This window comes from Myotis lucifugus, unplaced genomic scaffold (genome assembly GCF_000147115.1).
Source record: "Myotis lucifugus unplaced genomic scaffold, Myoluc2.0 scaffold_51, whole genome shotgun sequence".
Taxonomy (NCBI): domain Eukaryota; kingdom Metazoa; phylum Chordata; class Mammalia; order Chiroptera; family Vespertilionidae; genus Myotis; species Myotis lucifugus.
Genome location: NW_005871099.1, coordinates 2,682,055 through 2,701,988, shown reverse-complemented (window position 1 = coordinate 2,701,988; position 19,934 = coordinate 2,682,055). Strand labels below are relative to the sequence as shown.

At 34.8% G+C, this 19,934-nt stretch overlaps 1 protein-coding gene across 1 annotated transcript in view; it reads right to left on the bottom strand.

Annotated features, from left to right (window-relative positions):
* Window positions 1-19,934, bottom strand: part of PCLO (piccolo presynaptic cytomatrix protein) — a 274,100-nt gene that overhangs the window by 253,475 nt on the left and 691 nt on the right. Inside the window, 1 exon segment of the mRNA XM_014455816.2 lies at window positions 12,579-14,286. Within this exon segment, the coding sequence (XP_014311302.1) occupies window positions 12,579-14,286 (1,708 nt within the window).

Here is a 19,934-nt window from a genome sequence, read left to right as displayed (position 1 = left end):
CCAAACTGGACACTTTCAACACAAAATTTACATAAAATTTATAATAAAATCTTTGCTCAACAACTTTGCTCAACAACATAGCATAATACCTGGAATAATGGAATATCAAAAGAACAAGCACATAGAATCTTTATTTGCTGGTGTTCATCCATTGAATAAGTTTTCTTCAATCATGCTTTCATCTTGTCCTTTACAATAAAACTTGTTGGGTTTCTTCATCTTGATACATCACAACTAAGATTTTCTGCAAACCATGACATCAAAATATACCACTTACTTCATTAAAGCAGTGCTATCATTCTCTCTAATGTGAGTTATAATTCACAGTCCAATTTGTATTCCTCACCCATATATCTAAATGGTACCTTTTTATGGTCCACATTGAATTTCCTCCTTTATCACTTAATATTCTATCATCAATTAAGGTCTGTCTCTTCTCAACTACTAAACAATAGTGTAAACCACAACATCTGGACTCAAATAAATAGTGTTTTAAATCTTTCTTTCCAATTATTTCCTCTCCTCTCCTGTCCTCACTTAGACTCTTAAAAGGAGTGACTACTTCTCTATATTGGATACCAAGAAAATTTTAGATATTATTTAATGATAAATTATTCTAAACTTTTTTTCTATTTCTCATCAAATTATGTCCAAATATTTACTGAATGTGTTATTTTTAGTTATATAGTTATAAATATAACTACATATATTATATTTATATTGTATTATTTTGAATGCCACATAAAATATAATTATACTATAATACACATTAGATAATAATATAATGTACAATATTATAAAGAGGAAACCAAGCTAACGTTTGATAACAGATTATGCTTTGTGTTATTCAGGATTTCCCAAACCACATGAACTCCATTATAGAAGCATTTTGGGTACAGATGGCTCACTGCAGGTGACATCTTTAGCTATGCATATTAATGAAAAATGAATTTTGCTTAAAAACTAGACACTAGCGTTCCTCAGAACTGTGATGATATACCCAGCAATTTGGTGAAACAATTTTATTCAAAATGGTCCATCCAGAAATAGTGTGGACTACAAACCTTGTGAAATGTAAATTAAATGGGCCCTTTTTCCTTCATAAAGTATAATAATGTTCACCAAATGCTAGCAATAACATTTATAAATCCTCACAATATAGGATCCAATGATAACAGCATATTTTAATGTTTGTCACTGCAGTCTAAAACAAGAAAACTGACATGACACACTCATCAGAGCACAATTTACAAAACAATTGCAGTGCACGAACATGAAAATATATTCGTACTCTATTACAGTTACATAAAGAGAAGATCCCAAAACAGATACGAACTTACATTAACACTTCTGAACAGCCTCTCATATGGCAAATACAAACTTTTATACCTCAAATAATTTATACACACATTTAGTAGCTTGTAATATATATTTCTAATTAGGCAGTGTTTGTGCAATTATTTGAGTAAGTTATTGAACTGTGCTATTATTTCATTTAAAAATAAAAAAATCAATTATATTAGTGAAAAGAATTAAAGGTCTCATAAACTTTGTGAACTCATTAAGTATGCTGAAAGCTACCTGTTGTTTTTTTTGTCCAATTAGATGCTCATTGGAATTAAGACAATCACTTGCATGTTGACTTGGAAAGGAAAGAAACTTTTAAAAAAATATATCTGCAGGGCGATGAACACACAAACAGTGTACAGATGACATGTTATGGAATTGTATACTTGAAATCTGCATAATTTTGTTAACCAATGTCACCCCAATAAAATTCAATAAAAAAGGCAAAAAACAACAAAAAAAAGAAATTCCACCTGTGAACTATAGTTTCGGCTCCTGCCCGAGAGTTCTAGTCTGCCCTTCCTTGATGGCTTGCTCTATAGATTTTGGATTTGGCTAGCTAACAGGAAAATTTTTGTCTGCAGAATATTAATTTGCAACAAGAAAGGAATGGTTAAGTAAACTACAGTACCTCCTGTGTATAGGATTATGCAGCTATTCAATGTATGTTTACAAAGTGCTTAACAAAATAGAAATATTTATGCTATAATTTGAAATAACAATGATCAAGCTATCTATATATATAAAAGCCAAGCAACCGAAACGCCGGACTGACTGGAACTACCAGAACAACCGGTTGCTATGAAGCCCACTGCATCTGGCCAATCGGCCTGATGTGGGGAGGGATGGCCCCTCCCCCTGGCCGGCCTGGTCAGATGGGGGGGGCTGCCAGCCAACTTCCCACGGCCCCTCCCCCCCTGCCGGCTTGGTCCCCAATCGACCCCCCACCCTGATTGTTGGTGGGGCTGATGGGCCAACCTCCTGCATCACCTCCCCCATCACTGACCTGGCCCAATCAGCCCCCATGGGAGGGGGTGCCAGCCGGACCCCATCCATGCATGAATTCGTGCATTGGGCCTCTAGTATTTTTTATAAGTATATATGGTTTATATCAAGCTCAAAAACAGACTGGTTGATGATGCTCAGTGGTGAGAGGGTCTGCCTGCATACCAAAGAGTTGTGAGTTTGATTCCAGGTCAAGGGCATATTCCTGGTTTGTAAGTTAGATCCCAGCCCTGTTTGGGGGGTAGAGGGGCCTGTGGAAGGCAACCAATCAATGTGTCTCTTTCATATTGATGTTTTTCTCTCTCTTTCTCTCCCTCTCCCTTCCACTCTTTATAAAACAATGTGAAGATTTAAAATAAAACAGACAATACTAATCTATGGTTAGAAATCAGATGGTGGTTACCCTTGGGCAGTGGGTAGTAATTGGAAGCAGTAAGGTGAAGGATTGCTCGAATGTTGATTATGTTCTATTTTTTAATTTTGGATTCTGTTAACACGGGTTCAGTTTGTGAAAATTCACTGAGTTGATTTGTGTATATGTGTGTATGCATATATATGTATATGTTATATAAAGTATATGTTTTACTTTAATTAAAAAATTATGGACAGAAGAAAACATAACTGGTGGTTGTTACTACATGTTGGGGCCACAGATAATATTTTTGGTTCTTCCTTTTTCTTCTCTATTTTTCTAAAATAAACATGTTACTTTTATAATGGAAGACAAAAATATATATGAAATGCTAAAAGCATATTAAAGCTTATGTAAAATGACTTTTTATAAGTGATTTCAGCTTGTTTTAGCTTCCTATTAATAGAAGCCCCTTATAACTTATAGTTTAGTCATTTTTAAAATACCTCCTTTATGTTTTTAATTTTTAGAGGAAAGGAGAGGGACAGAGAGAAAAACATCAATGTGAGAGTAAAATATGGATCTGCTACCTCCTGTACACACCCTACTGGGGATCTAGCTATAATCTGACCATGTGCCCTGACCAGGATTTCAACCAGCAACCTTTCAGTGCATGAGAGGACACCCAACCAATCTAAGCCACACAGACCAGGGCAGTTTATTCATTTTTTTATATAGTCATATGTATGTACATTTTCAAGAATGTATTTAAAGGAAAGTCTAATTTTAAAATTATACTTAATCAACTTTACATTATTTTTAAGAATCCTATTCATATTTTTATCATTTATTTCCTTCTTAAACATTTTTAATCCTTCCTCAGTAAAGTTAAAATACACAATAATCTCCACATTAAAAATTTTCCCAACAAATACTCTTACAGAATTTCTAGTTACATGTTCATATAATGAAACATGCCTTTCACTTTTTTAATTGTTTTACATCAGCAGGAGTGTACCTATGTGAGCAGCAGATCTACTAGAACTACAACTCAAACCTTTGATGCCTTATAAATGCATGTGATATAGGCATTACTTTAAGAAAAGATTTATAAACTTTGCATAAATAATTCACATCTTTGTCTTTAATGTAATACCTCTGACATATTTGTAAGCATGAACCCATTTTTATTTAAGCTAATTAAGATATGGAATAGGAGAAAGTGTTACATATGTGTGTTTTCTCAAGGGATGTACACAATAAGAAAGTTAACCCACCATTGTATTAAGTTTACTGATCCAAGAAATGATTTTGTTAAGTGTGGGTATCTGCTTTCACAGCAGAACACCTGTTCTTACTAAGCTATACAGATCATTACACCAGTTGCAGTAATATACAACAACAAGTTTAATAGATATAAATGCTGACTATGCAGAAAGACACCTAGTTATTTAAAACATCTAGTTATTTAAAAGCTGAATGTAAACAAAATTTGGTTCTAATGATTAAACCTACAAGTAAAGCATGAGGAATATATAGTCATTTTATATATGAAACATCCAAGTCATGAGGGAAATGCTGCAAATTGAACCTCATCAAAAATGAGAGCTAAGCAAATATAGTGCTGGTAAACATATTTAAGTAATACTGATTTTAAAAAGATTTAATCAAGTATTTCTATTCCTTTAAATTCATTTTCAAAACTAAATGAAGATAAATTAATTTTGCTATGGTCAGGATATTATTTTAAATATTATAAATGATAACATATGGATCACCAGAAAATAGCAAAAAAAAACAACAAACCCAAAAAAACAAAAAACACCTCAATATCCTTTATCTTCTAAAAACCTTATGTTTAAATTAAGGGACTTTCTCTTTGTCGGATTCATATAAAAACGGTGATAGTTAAAGTACACAGGACTGTGATAAGATTACATTTAAAAACTGACCAAACTTGCATCACAGGCATAAGGCATTTCAAATCATCATTTGTTTTTAGAACCAAAATTTCTAGGCATTTCGCCAAGGCTGAAGATGTAAAAATCAAGAATCTAAATCCTTTATCCATCCCTTAACATTCTATAATCATTTAATCAATCATCTGATGAATGAGAATTTTTTAAATTACCAAAGTGTTAATTTTAACAAACATTTAGAAGGTTAAAAAAAAATAGCACAAAAAATTATGATATTAATAGTAAAAGCCTTACTCTCCATAATCAATCAGTGTTAACATTTGCCTTGAGATTTTTTTTATGGTTGCCATTATAACATCAAATAATAAGCTTTGATTCAAATTTAAAATATTGTGGATTTTCACCTTACTATAAAAGCCACATTTTTTAATAGACAACCTTATATTATCACCTATTTTAGGATTGCCATAAGCAATATTCAGTAGGCCCTCAATTAACAGTTGTTTCATTCAGTATCTTTTTGTTGTAATGTTGATGAGATGCCAAAGAAACTTAACCCTTGTTTATAGCAATTGACTTATGGTAAAATTGGTTTCATTATAGGTTATTTTACCACAGTTCCAAGAACTTAACAGTGGTGTTAAATAAGGACTTATTGTATTCTATGTTTTAATACACAATAAAATAATGCATAACTTCTTGAGTTTGGTTTGTGTCCCACCTAATATCATCTCACATTCCACCACTGTTATGTGATCACATTTTGGAAAACACTGGTTTAATACCATTCGAGTTTTCTTCATTTCTGAGGTATAGTCAGCTATCCCATCCCATTCTTGTTGGTATTATTAATCCACTTTAATAGAGAAACTCCTACAGTGATTGTAATATCACTGTATCACACACACACAAACACACACACACCCCTACACACATACATACACATTTATACATGTATATATTCTGTAGAGATAGACCGTTATTTAAATAGGCAGATAGAATGATGATGACTGTTACGCGTTCTTTCACATGAGAAAAATTCTTAACCTGCCCTCATAGTCTCTTAACATTGTGCCTAGATACAGGATTCATTTTATCACCATCTCTAGAAATGTAAAGAAAGTGCCTCCTATCCGCTGTTTTGTGTTTGGATAATTAGTATGATAGCTACCTGATTTCTCATCTTTTTGTAGACAATACTGCTTTCCTCTATGAAGTCTTCAAGTTTTCTCCTTATCTTGGGAATCTGATATTTCACCAAGACCTATCTATCAGTAATTTTATCAATCTTTCTTGGCCATCAGTGGAGCTGTACAATCTGAAAGCTTCAATCTTTCTTTAGCTCAGAAAAATGTTCTAGAGCTTGCCTCCGTGGTATTGATTCTGGAACTCCTATTAGAGCTCTAGATATAATCTCCATGATTTTTAATGTCTCTTAGCGCTCCAAAGCTCTCAGAGTCCTAAGGGAGCCCCAGAGTTATAGATAACAACTTCCCAAAAATGTCTACAACTCCATGGGCAGCAGTCCAGAAAGAGCTCTCCATACTAGGGATAAGTCCCATCCCGGCCTCCACATCAATAAAGGAAGGAGTAAGGGGGAAGTAAGTAAAGCAAAGGAAATATAGTCAATAATAGGGTGATAAATATGTGTGGTACCAATAGGGGTGCTGGAATCATCAAGGGGAACACTAGTAAAGTACATGATTGTCTAACCACTAAGGTGTACACTGGAAACCAATATATATAATAAAATAAATAAAAATAGAAATAAAAAATAATAAAAATAAAGGAAGGAGTGAAGATGGGAATCTCAGAATTCTACATATTCCTGAGTACATTCTTATCCTTTCCTTCCTTACCAACCACTAACTCCCCCTCAAATCTCCAGCTTCAGTTAAGATTATACACACAAATGAGACAGACCTTCAGTTACCACTAAAAATTCCAGAATTCCAAGTCGTCCATCCCAGATTCTAATCTACCAATGGAAGGGAGGGTATCCTACCACCCCATCCCACCCCTCCCTTGGTCTGTGCCCTTCTCCTAATTCATTTTTCTCCATAACACCTATTATCATCTGTCACACTATATGTTTTGTTACTCTTATTAAAAAATAAGTTCCATGAGGCAAGATTTTTCTACCTATTTTTTTCACTACTATATCCCCAGAGTCTAGAGGAGTCCCTGAAACATAGTGGATGCTTAGTAAGTAGTTGAATAATTTTTTATTGTCTTTTAGCTCTATTATCTGGGGAAAATCTGGGTCTTTCTTTTCCAGACCATCAACTGGGCCTGGACCCATTTTTATCCTCTATCAGCCCACTGAAATTTGAATCTGGCAGTTATTGATGAGCTATCCTCTTAAATATTTCTCAGGATTAATAAATTTTTATAAGTTCTTTATGTTTCTTAAATGAACTATTTTCTATGAGGTCAGATTTGTTTTCTTTTGTTTCACTAGTTCATCTATGTCCTTCATGTGATATTATTGCTAAAATGTCGTTAGTCTCTTCAAAACATTCATTTATAGTGAATGTCTCCATTATTTAGCAGAGGTAATCAGAAGCATATTTTCTGTATTTATGGACTGGTCTGCTTTCTCATTAGTCCTCTCCTTTGAATGAGAGGAAATAGAATGGTGGAGGGTTGGAGTCCAAGTAAGGACAGCTTTACTCCTATGCTAAAAGATGTAGTACATTCGACTTTTGGTTGAGTAGTGTCTTGTTTTTTTTTCCTTTGTATCACTCTGTTGTGGGAGAAGAGCATTACTTCTTCTGAGCTTCTTTTGAAGGCCCTATTTTTCTCATGAGGGTCCTTCCTCAAGCAACTCATCCCTTCACTTGGATAATTCTCTGGCATTAGCCTGAAGGGAAAACAGTAAGGCTTCTCCCTACTCCATGTCTTCCCTCTGGAGATTAGGAAAGAGTCCACTTGTCATATATTTTTCCTACTGCAGTTCTTTAACTTATTGTGTGATCACTACCCACAACCCACTACTGCTTTCTATATATGTTGATATCAAGCTTAGAATTTCACTGAGCTTTCTCTTAGAAACCCACTTATACAGTGATTTCCTTGGCTCTTTTTTTGTTCCCTCCTTCCTATCTTCTTTCTATCTTCTAAGAATCTTCAACATGCCAACTTATGCTATTGGTGATCCTTCCTATTTTCAGGAACTACTATACTTTCAATCTTTTGACCTTACCGCTAAAATAGCAAGCAACTAAACAGAGACTCTCCACTTTTCTAAAAATTCTTTAAGCTACTCCACCATTAAAAATGTCTTATTGGTTTTCTTTCTCCATAGGTTTCAGCCTCCTGACATTTCACATAGCTCTAGTCTTTTCTCACCAGCAATTCCTAACAGATCTGCCCACTCTCCCCCCAGTTTCTCTTAATATAAATGGAAGAAGTAGTAGGCCTATCCACCTAAGAGGTGGCAACTTAAATCATTTGACCAATCTGAAGAATTCCAGTCATTTTTTGTTTGTTTGTTTGTTTGTTTGTTTTTTAATAATGGAGATAGTCTATATGCAAGTTTAGGTGTGTATGCTTTTTGGGTTTTTCTGGCTGTTAAGATATGGTCACATTTTGTTTAATATAATATCTAGATTCAGCCAAAAGACTTATTACCATATGGGCAATAATAATCAAAAATATTATGACAAAAAAAAAAAACTTCCATCACTAGAAGTTGGCTCATTATCAACATTCGGAAAAATGACAAATCATTTCATATATTACAAAATTTCGTAAGAGCCGGGATAATTATCATAAATTAGGGACAAGTCTTTAAATCTGTCCCTAAATCTATTGTGCCCCAGGCTACACATCAAAAGAGACAAATAGATCAAACATAACAAAAACAACAATAAAATGCTTTTGTTACTAATTAGAAAGCAAATACTGTTTTTGTATCAGAAAGCAAGCCCAAAGAGAGAGCCTTCATGGTTGAGATCTATTCCATTAATGGACTGGCAAGAAGAGATAGAGCTATACACTCTCTTGGCATCAAAATGTAGGCTTGGAACCAGTCTATTCTTAAGGTTTATTTGGAAAAGCATGCAAGCTTGACAGTACCAGAGAGGATAGTTAATTTAAACAGTATCCTCCTCACACAGAAACAGAAATTTGGGTGACCTGAAAAGAGAGAAAGAGAGAGAGAGAGACAGGGGTGGGGGGAAACTGGCCAATTTAGTTAAGGAAGTACAAGTTCCCTTCCCTAAAGCTCTTCTCTGAGTGTTGGTATCTTTCCAGTGCTTCCCCCAGAGACCTGGTAGTTATTTAAGAGCCAGGATCTTCATAAGCAAATGTAGTCATAATTCTGATATGTTAGTAACAAGAAATATCAGAGAAATTCTCCTAGTCTTTTCAAGGAGTGATATAAGAGACCAATATTCTTTTTTACCCGTCTACAAATCAATAATATTGAATTACTGCATATAAACATCTAACTTGAAAACAAAAAATTCATATACATAAAATGCTACAGAAGGTTCATCAGCCTCTTTTCCTGTCTTGCATGGAAAAACTGTTCACTCAACCTGAATATTTCAGGATGATTAGACCCAGAGTGTATGGTCCTCCTTGAAAGATGCAGAGTAGTTAACTCTCTCATCATATATTTAACAGTTTAGAAGTGGAGATCTTTCCTAAAATTTCATCTATCTTATCTCTCTTAAAACAGAGGCTCGCAGTCTCTATCCAGAGCTTGAACTTCCCAACTCTGACCTCCTAATAATTCAGGAGTTTGAGGAACTGGCCATTTGGTGAACAGGATTAGGGAAGATGCATTCCTAGAGTTCAGAATTATAACTTGGATTGCATTTTTCCTTAGAGGGGGAAAAAATTAAAGTTAAAATTTTACTATTAACACCATAGGTCAAATGGCTTTTGATTGCAACCTCAGAAGCCAACAATTTATGATGCAGTATCTATGTAGAGAACAAATTCAGAGTAGCTTCAAAAGTCAAATCTATTTAAGGTAGAATACCCATGTCACATTATGTTACAACTTGAAAAGCACTTCATATATTACAAAACACTTCCTCATACAAAGGTTCAGTTAATCCTCCTAACAACCCAATGTGTTTGACAGAGAACATGTTATTATTTTTCAAATGATGTCATTGTCTCACAAAGTGTAAAAGACTCGAGCAAGCTCATCTCATCAATATGGGGATGTTTCCTTTATTACAAGTGAGGCCCTCTACCAGCCCCCACATTCCCAATTCCTTTCATGTGTGTCCAAATTCTTATTAATCTTCACAGTCCCAGCTCAAATATTTGTTTTCACTACAACAGTCGTGATACCCCCTGCTGACAGTGACAGCTTCTTCCTTTGACCTCACAGCACTTTATCTCTCTTCCCACCATGACTTGGAATCAGAAGATTTAGCTTGGGTTCTGCTTAGCAATTTACTATCAGGGTGATCCTGAAAGTAAACTAACCATAGTAACCAGTAGGAAACCAGTTTTCTCATTAGTATAATAGAGAAAACAAAATATATGCCCATAGAATTATTTGGAAATTTAATTTTGATAAAACAAATAGGAAAGAACTATGTGAACTATAAAGCCCTAGACAAAGTTACTTTTCACACACACACACAAATTTATTTATATATATATATATATATATATATATATTTATATATATATATATATATATATCTTATATACAACTTTAATTTCCCCTATTTTCTGGTTGAAGGATGACTCTATATCTAATGAATACTTGATTTTATCATGTCACTTATTTGTGTGCCTCAAAACTATGTATTTGATACAAATTTCTAAAATGAATGAAGGATTGAAGGTATGACTACATTAGTCAAGTTAAGTTTCATAAAGCAGAATGCCCATCACTACCTGCTAAAAGTGGAAGACCAAAATCTGACTTCAACTTCTCTCCAATCTCATTGTCTGTTTCTTCTTTGCCACCACTTCAGCCAACCTAGATTTATCCCTGATTCTGTAAATATTGCCTGCAATAGTTTGGCTCTAGGTCTTGGATGAAATCATTACAGTCTTTCCTGTTCTTCATCTATAGAAACAGTATCCAGCCTTATATACCTAGCTCAAATGCCACTTTCTCCACTGAGCTTGCCTTAATCTCGCCCACTGAAAATGACACTTCCTACCCTTAAGACAGCCATCATCATTTGACCACCTAGTATATTTCATTGTGCATTTATTATCTAACCTAGTACATTTTGATCATGTTAAGATCAGCATTATGTTTTAGTTATTTTTATATCCCACAAAACATACAGTAAGATGTCTTCTATATGGTATGTAGTCAAATAATATACAGGATGGGACAAAAGTGGATTTAGTTTTCATATGGAAGATAATACAATAATTAATAAATAATAATACAAGAATAAACTCTGTGTTTTGCATACTCACAACTGTAAACCTACTTGTGCCCCACCACGTATGTGGCTTGAGTGTTCAACTGCATATTTCTGCCTTATAAGTTGCCATAAAAACATAGAAAATATTTTACAAAGTAATAATCTATTGCTTGAAGTCATTATTACTGGACATTCCTATCAAGATCATATATTATAGGTAGAAATATACCTTTATCAACATTTAAAAATATATTAATACATAAACAAACTACTTATAATCTGATTTCCTCCATAACTTGAAAGCAGCATGTTCTTATTAATTGAAACTTTATCATTAAAGAATGACTTATTTAAAAAGTTAAGGTACTCAACATGACTTTTGATTAAAATATACTTTACAAAATAACAAGAAGTTGTCACATTTTAAATGCACATCATTTTCATCTTTCATCCCCATAAGTATCCAAACTAACATAATACTATCAATCCTCACTCCTGTTATTATCATAAAATAGATTTCCTTTATAAAAAAGGTACACAAGTCTCCCCTCTCAAGGGTATTTAAATCACATAATCCTTCATTGCCTGCTGTCGTTTTTGTTTTTTTCCTGGGCTGTTCCAGACATAATGCACACAGCCCACCAACAGCTGTCCTCCCGACAGAGTAAACCGTTTCAGTGCCTACCCGGGCTACCAGATTTCTTTTAAAAATATATTCTTTTAGATGCTAAGCATCTTTATTCTCACTTTATTTTGTCATTATCTTATCTTCACTGTATTACTTCTTAACTCAAGAGAATTTGAGTTTTTCAGCTATTTGGTGCTTTTTGTCCCTCCCCCAACAATGTTGCCAAATTTTTACCTTGACTTGATGAAAATTACTTTTCTATCCTCATTCAGAATAAACAACTTTGAATTCATTTGTGGCACTACCAGCTCCTTTATAATTTGATATGTCAACAAGGTTTGCCCCAACACTTGGAATATAAACTATAGTCCTTCTGAGAGGACACCCATCAATGTTGACCCTTCTCTAATGACTTCTTCATTTTATGAACTGACTATGCTAGTATTAATGACTCTCAACTAATGAGGGAAGAATGCCCTCATAGGGGATATCAAAATCTCTGTCAAGGAAAAGGAATGTGTGGTTTGACTAATGTATTGAACTTTACATTAAAATTCTATTAGAATTGGAAAACTTGTTCTCCCAGCACAAATATGATCCCAGGTAAGAGTATCATAATTTTGGTAGGTAGGAGCATGAATTTAAAACTAAAGTAATATCACTACAAACTAAATAATAAATATTGCGGTTCTTACAGAGTGCAGCATCTTTCAATCAATTCATATTTGCTTTATATGCCAAATGTATCAGAAATTGCATCAATATTTTAGGATTATTGAAGAAAAGGTTTTTAAAAACTCTAACTTACAATTGGCAGAAAAGAGGAAGAGGAGACAAGAAGGAGGGAAAGAAGGAAAGAACCAGAGGAAAACAATGCCATCCTATCATATCAGCGATAAGTGAAACATCCTTTGTGGAAGACGGTAATACGGTTTAAGAGCATGGACACAGTGAATAAATGCACTCACCTCAGTTATATCAGGATTGGGATTAAAACCACAGAGGCTACACACAGTGGTTTTACATCCAGTGCATGTGTTAAAATTGGCCTTTTCTGGAACATGCAACAGAAGTTCAGTAGTATTGCAAAGAGGACAGATGGTTTTAGGGATGCCTTGTACTGGGATCTGGGCTGCAGATGGAGAAGTCGGTGGCTGCAGAGGTTTCCCAGCTCCTGTTTGGCTTACTGGTTTTGTAGATTGCTGAGCTGAGGGCTTTGCTGAGCCAGGCTGTTGAACTGAAGGTTTTGCTGGACCAGGCTGTTGAGCTGAAGGTTTTGCTGGACCAGGCTGTTGAGCTGAAGGTTTTGCTGGACCAGGCTGTTGAGCTGAGGGTTTTGCTGGACCAGGCTGCTGAGCTGAAGGTTTTGCTGGACCAGGCTGTTGAGCTGAAGGTTTTGCTGGACCAGGCTGTTGAGCTGAGGGTTTTGCTGGACCAGGCTGTTGAGCTGAGGGTTTTGCTGGGCCAGGCTGTTGAGCTGAGGGTTTTGCTGGGCCAGGCTGTTGAGCTGAGGGTTTTGCTGGGCCAGGCTGTTGAGCTGAGGGTTTTGCTGGGCCAGGCTGTTGAGCTGAGGGTTTTGCTGGGCCAGGCTGTTGAGCAGGAGTCTTTCCTGGCTCAGGCTGCTGAGCCAGAGACTTCACCAGCCCAACCTGCTGCACAGGTGTCTTTGTAGGCCCAGGTGGCTGAGCTGGAGACTGTGGCCCAGGTTGGTGAGCTAGAGATTTTGGTGGCCCTGTCTGCTGGGCAGGGGGCTTTGCTGGTCCTGGAGGCTGAGCTGGAGACTTTGGCCCAGGCTGCTGAGCTGCGGGCTTTGTTGTCCCTGGTGGCTGGGCTGGGGGTCTTTCTGTCACCTGCTGAGCTGAGGGCTTTGCTGTCCCTGGCTGTTGGGCTAGGGTCTTCCCTGGCCCTGGTTGCTGCGCTGAGGGTTTTGCAGGTCCAGGCTGTGGCGTGGAAAATTTTTCAGGTCCAGGCTGCTGGGCTGGAGGTTTTCCAGGACTTGCTTGCTGAGTCGGTGGTTTGGATGGGCTTTGCAGCAAGGGTTTGAGGGATTCTCCCTTTACTGTGTCTGACTGTTTAGTCTGAGGCCTAGTTGCATCTCTTTGGAGTGGCAATTTTGTCTCATCTGTCTGAGGAGCCTGGGTAGGTCCCTGAATTGGCTTTCCGGTCCCTGGAGGTTGTGATTTCACTTTTTCTGGTTGCTGAGAAGACACTGATTTGGGAGAGCCATCCTGCTGATGCGGGGCCCTCACAGGTCCTTGCTGCTTAGGAACTGACTTGGGTGACTGTTGCTGTGATGGAGGTTTTGTGATTCCCTCAGGTTTTCCTTGTTCCTTCTGAGCTATTTTTTGTTTCTTGGCAGTTTCTTCCTGGGATGCATCAGAGTCTGATATCAAATCAAAAGGATTGAATTTATTTACAACAGAGGAGACAGCACTTAACGGGTTAACCTCCGAGAGGAAGCCAGGCATCATACCAGACTTGTGCTCTTCCTTAAGATCAGTTCTGGACTTTGATTCTTTCAAACTAATAGTGGAAGGACTCCTTCCAGGCAATTTCTGTTCTGACCTCAAAGTGTCTGTAGTTCTACTTTTACTGAGACCAGGCTGAGCTGGACGCCCAGGATCCGGCGGTTTTCCTGGCGGCTTTGGAGGGTGACTACTATCGAATTCTTGTTTCCTACAAGAGTGAAACAAAACAAAAACAAAAATGAAAATGATTAAAATTATTACAACGGAAAGCAGTATCAAAAAGGTGTAACTTTCTTAAATCCTCAAAATTATAAGAGTATAAATATAGCTAGAACCCATTTTTATAGCATCCTGTAAGTGATCTAAAACATCTAATGCCTTTATTACTTGCTTTATAAAGAAAGATTTTCAACAGGAAGGCAAAGAAAAGGGGGAAGAAGACAATACTTGCTACTATGATTGATGAAAAATTAAGATATCTAGTCAGAAAGTATTCATAATAAAAATAATTTACATCTGCACTTAATAGAATCTGGCCATACTTCAAACCTAATTAAATATATTAACTCAGTAAATTATGCAACATTATAGTCCAGGACATTCACGTTCATAGGATGTGTCCTTTTCCATCAAAAGTTATGGCCAAAGTATGTTAGCCTCCAAAATACTAGCAGCACTAATAAGTAAAAATATTCATTTTAAAATGTGGGAGTTCGCTGCAACTGTTTTTTGTTGTTGTTTGCCCACAATGTGACATCAGGGGAGTTTCTAGTACAGAAGGTTACACATAACAGGGACTCTGATAAAGTTGATCATCTAGTCAATTTTACCCTATTCTGTCTAAAAAGGTAATATCCATAAAATATTAAACTTTGTAGAATGAAAAATTCTACTTAATTAGCAATTTTTAGGCAATAGTTCCATCTGTCTTATGGAAGAATGTTACATCATTTAATTATTTTTTCTAATAGTTAATTTTCATTCTGAGATCTGTTTGCAAGGGAACAATAGATGCTTAAAGCATCGTGAGATATAGCCTGCTACTTTCCTTAGATGAAGAAAATATATGATATTCTTGTGTAATGTTTTCTACAACATATACTATTGCTATTCTTAGATTATTAATGTTTATTGGCATTGAGTTTAAACTGTAAGAAGTAATTAATTTGAAGGATATCTTTTAAATCATAGACAAATATACAAGATGGATAATTTAAAATAGTTTTGGAAACAGGATCAAATTTAAATCACTATATTAAAGAATTAAAATAATTGTTTCTTATATATACCTTTAGCCAAAAATCAAGTACATTAACTTTTTGAGTAAGCCATTCTTTATTTATAAACTTGAAACTAAAAACATGCTGCATTAGAATCATAGAAAAATATCAAATTTCAAGTATTCTGTTTAATATATGTAGCTTTTTCATTTTGGAAAAGTTTTACTTCTTTTTAATTAATAGAAAAAATGGAGGGAAAAACAGTGATTCAGTCACACTTAATATGTGAGATGATCACAATAAAGTTCTACAGGTTTTAATTTGTTTTATCAAAATATATCTGCTCATGGACAGAATAAATTTTAAATTTCAGATCACTTGTAAGTTAATAATGTAAAGCATGGTAGAAAGAAACACTGAAATATTACTTCTAATTAGAAAAGGGTCAGAAAGAAAATAATCTATAAATGGCAATGTATACACAAAGTGATTTTCTAATAGAAGATAAATACATAAAATTCGTAGTTCTGGCAATTTCCTCCAGGAAAAATGTTACAAAACTTCAGGTATTGGCATGTCTCTGAAGCCTTTACTTAAACAGGAAGTAAAATTAATACCCATATTAACTCCAACAATTTTAAGATATGTTTTAAAATGTATAGCCACATATTTTCATTTGGGGAAAATGATCTTGAATGTTTCTTTATAGGCCTTCCTATGTGTTCTCTTCCATATGAAAGTAAAAGCCATAGTAAACCTGTAATATATTATTTTCCTCAAAGAGTTCCATTGTTTAGATCTTTATATTGTTCTAGAAATGTTTCACATTCAATTAATAAAATGGACCATTCCCTTGAAGGACATATGCTTCGGGATTCTGTTATACAAGTGACTATCTTATAAGTAATTATTTAGACATTTTGTTGAATTGGTTCCCTTGTTCAGAGTCCGAGAAATGTATATTTAAACCGAGTACCAAAAAATCTATTCTTATTTTAACTAAATTGTCCTCTATTGGAAATACTATTTACACTTAACAACTGTTTTGTGATATTATTTCACATAATCCAACTGAACAAATGAAAAATAAAGTTCATGAATACCAAATATGTATAACAATAAACAATTCAAAGAAAGCAGCTTGGATCAGAAATTATAATTCCATGTACTTCCTACAAATATAAGTTGTATTATATTGTAGGCTCCCCTTGTGAAAAAAAAAATACCTATAAAGATTGCCTTACAGCTATAAAGACTGCCTTACAATTTACACTTAATCTTAGTTGCTATAATTATGTAAATAAACACAAAACATGGAAACCTTGGAGAAACAGAAAGACAGTCATTGAAGAGGGCATAGAGGGGATAGATGGAAAAATAAAATATAAAAAGAGAAAATGTAGGCTTAATACCAAAGAAAAATATAAAGTTGTCTTAGCAAATTGTGGTCTTTTGGTGAATTTTTGTTTAGTATTAACAGTTGTTCTGTTAAAAAGAAAAATGACTACAATGCAATCTTGACTATGAACTCCTGGACAATGTATTTCACTCATCCTTGCACCACTAGAACCAAATCTGGCAACTAGTAAATGAGCATTAACGACTGATGAGTGAATAGCAATGAGTGAGCGAATGATGAACATGGCAAGTTTTGTATTATTATAAATTAATGTTTCTTGAGTTCTTTCCACATCAAATTCTTCTACAGGCCTTCTGAGATATAACTGGAAACATGCCATATTCTTTTTAGATCCTGGATTTGGCCTGCTGCTCTAGGAAGACAAACAGGTGAGGAAGTGTCTAGACAGGAGGGGAGGCCCAAAGGAATGCTAAAGAAAATAATTGAGAAACACAGAATTCTTATAAAATATTCTACTAATCAGAAGTGGCTTTTAGTAAGCCCTTTTCATATGATATATCTGTAGCTGTATAAATAGTAGAAGAAGTAATAAAAGGGCATTTCCCTGGGTCTACGACGAATCAAAAATCTAGGAGCATTATTTTTGTAACCTGTAACTTCTAGCTTATAATTCCCCATGCTTTATACAATATCACTATTTTGCTATTGTCATACCCAGGGTAGAATTTTCTTTTATAGGATAGCAGGAGAAAAATGGTTCATTTACAAATGAGGTACACATGTATTTAAGAGTAGAATGTAAAGTCAGCTGGAATGCTGAAATATTTTGTTAAATGTAACACAATAGGCAATGACACTTAACTTCATGTGCTGAGTCACATAAAATTTTAGATTAGGAATACAGCAACTGCAGGAATTCATTTTTATACTGTATAGGATACTAGGGCTTAAAGAGGCTAAGAAATTAATCCAATGTTATAAAATTAGTCACAGAAATATGGTGTCCTGATTCCTGGGGGATTTCCACTATATTGCACTGACTGTCCCATATGTAAAATATAGACATGTCAAACTAATTCATAATAATGAATAACTCAATATACAACTTGTCTGTAGCCATCACTGTCAGTGCCATTCACTGCTGATATTAACATTACTACTTTTTATTTATTTATAAGGTTTCTTCATATTAAAATTCAAACAAAAACGTCCTTCTGAATTTTTAATCCTCACAATGAATGTCTTCACAAGACAGGTAAGACAAGTATCACCTGCTTTATCTAGAAGCAAGGAAACTGAGGCACATATGACTGAGAAGTATTTATAATTTATCATGAATCAGTTAAAATTATCAAAGTAAGAACCTAGGTCCCTGGGCTCTCAACCCATATTTCTTAAAAAGATTTTAAAAAATCAGACCCAACTGTGTCTAATTCACAACACTTAATCTCTTAAAACTTCAAGTAACTTGCATATGTACTTAAATTAATGTGTTTCTAAATATTTAAATGATAAGCCAAGTATTTCTTTGGTTATCACCTATAGGGATAATAATTTTCTAAAAATGATGTGCCTCTTATAGAAAATTTTCAATAAAATATAAGTTGCAAAAATTAAAAATTATATTGTTTATATAATTAGATGAAGCTTTAATCCAGAAGACATAAATTACCTACTAATAAAAATTCTACCATAAAATTATCAATAGAGAGTTTAAAAGTATGCTATCTGATACAAATAGTGCATAAAACAAAGGCTGAAATATTTTTCAGACATCCTCTGAAAGAAGAAAAGTTAGGAATTTAGAAATCAAAACTCACACTTCTCTTGGTATTTGTAAGGAGCATGCTAAACCTGTTGCTTGTGCCTCTTAGGAAAAACTGTAGAGCAGGCATACATTTCTAAAAGGTTAATAGAAATATTGTGCCTCATTATGGAAATCTAGTATATGAGCATTCAAAATATTTTCCAAGTCAAATTTTCATCCGTAGAGAAAAATAGTACATAGCTGTACTACTTAGAATAACAGATAAGAAAGGCTTTTAACCAAAGAAATAGCCCAATATATTAGTAGTTTAAAAACACAGAAAAACATAGTCAATATAAGGAGCTAACTTAACTAGCAGTGGTGGTTTCATTTCAAGAAAATAGGGTTTTTACCTGATAGATTTTAGGCCTTTAGGATTTTATATGAAAAATATTGTCATAAAACATTCTAGGTATCCATAATTCATTTTACAGTTCTCCTATATTAAATTTAACATTGTAATTATTTGACACAATCATTTGCATATTCTTATATGATAGTGCTGAAGTTAAAATACTTTTATTTTATGAAGTACAGTATAATAATCTACACCTATATATTCAGATCTGTAATATTTCTAATACTTCAAATGAAAAAAATTGTAGTTTTCCCTTCAGTTATCATAAAACGGGAATGGTTTCAGGACCACCAATAGAGAACTATTCTCTATGGGAAGGGGGAAAGTTAAAGGATTTGTTTACAATAATAAAGGCAGAGCAAGGCACAATGATTATACCCTCTTAGTACACTAATTAGAAAACAACTAACTTATTAGGATGAAGGAAAATGGAGAGCTAGCGAAGGAAATGAACACGTTAACATGACAGACTAGCACTTGGTTGCCTGGGCAAGTTGTCATTTATCTGCTTTGTTTTTAAAAGTATGGACTGGAAACTAATTTTAAGATACCACAAATTCACATGTTCTTCCATAAACTGTAAGGCACTTTTTGTATATAAAAGAGCAGTGGCTTAAAAAATAGCATATGCCAATTCAGAAATACATGCACAGCACCTGCTCTGCTGTGACCAACCCATCTGTTTAATGCCACAAAATATTTTAGGGCCCCACATTGGATATAAAGGATGCAATCATTTTAGACCTTCTACCCAAACCGCTCCTTTTTTTCTTGGGGGGGGGGGGGGCGGGCGGGGGGGGAAAGGAAGGACAAAACACAACACCTCCCGGGAATTAATGGTATTGTTACAGAAACATTTAGACATTTAGACATTTATAAAGAAAAACGCCCCCAGAATGGCTGAGGAGGTCTAAACAGAGACAGGTAGATGCCCCTATCTATCCACTTCCCAGCACATCCGTTCTGCATTAATGGAAGACTTTCCGATTAGTAAAAACACGGGAGGGCGTCTCTCCTCGCCATCCTGGAGGGAAAAGGTTCCAAAAGGCCAACAATCACAACCCCAAATCACAGCTCCAAGAACGCAACCCTTGACCATCCCACCAGAAAG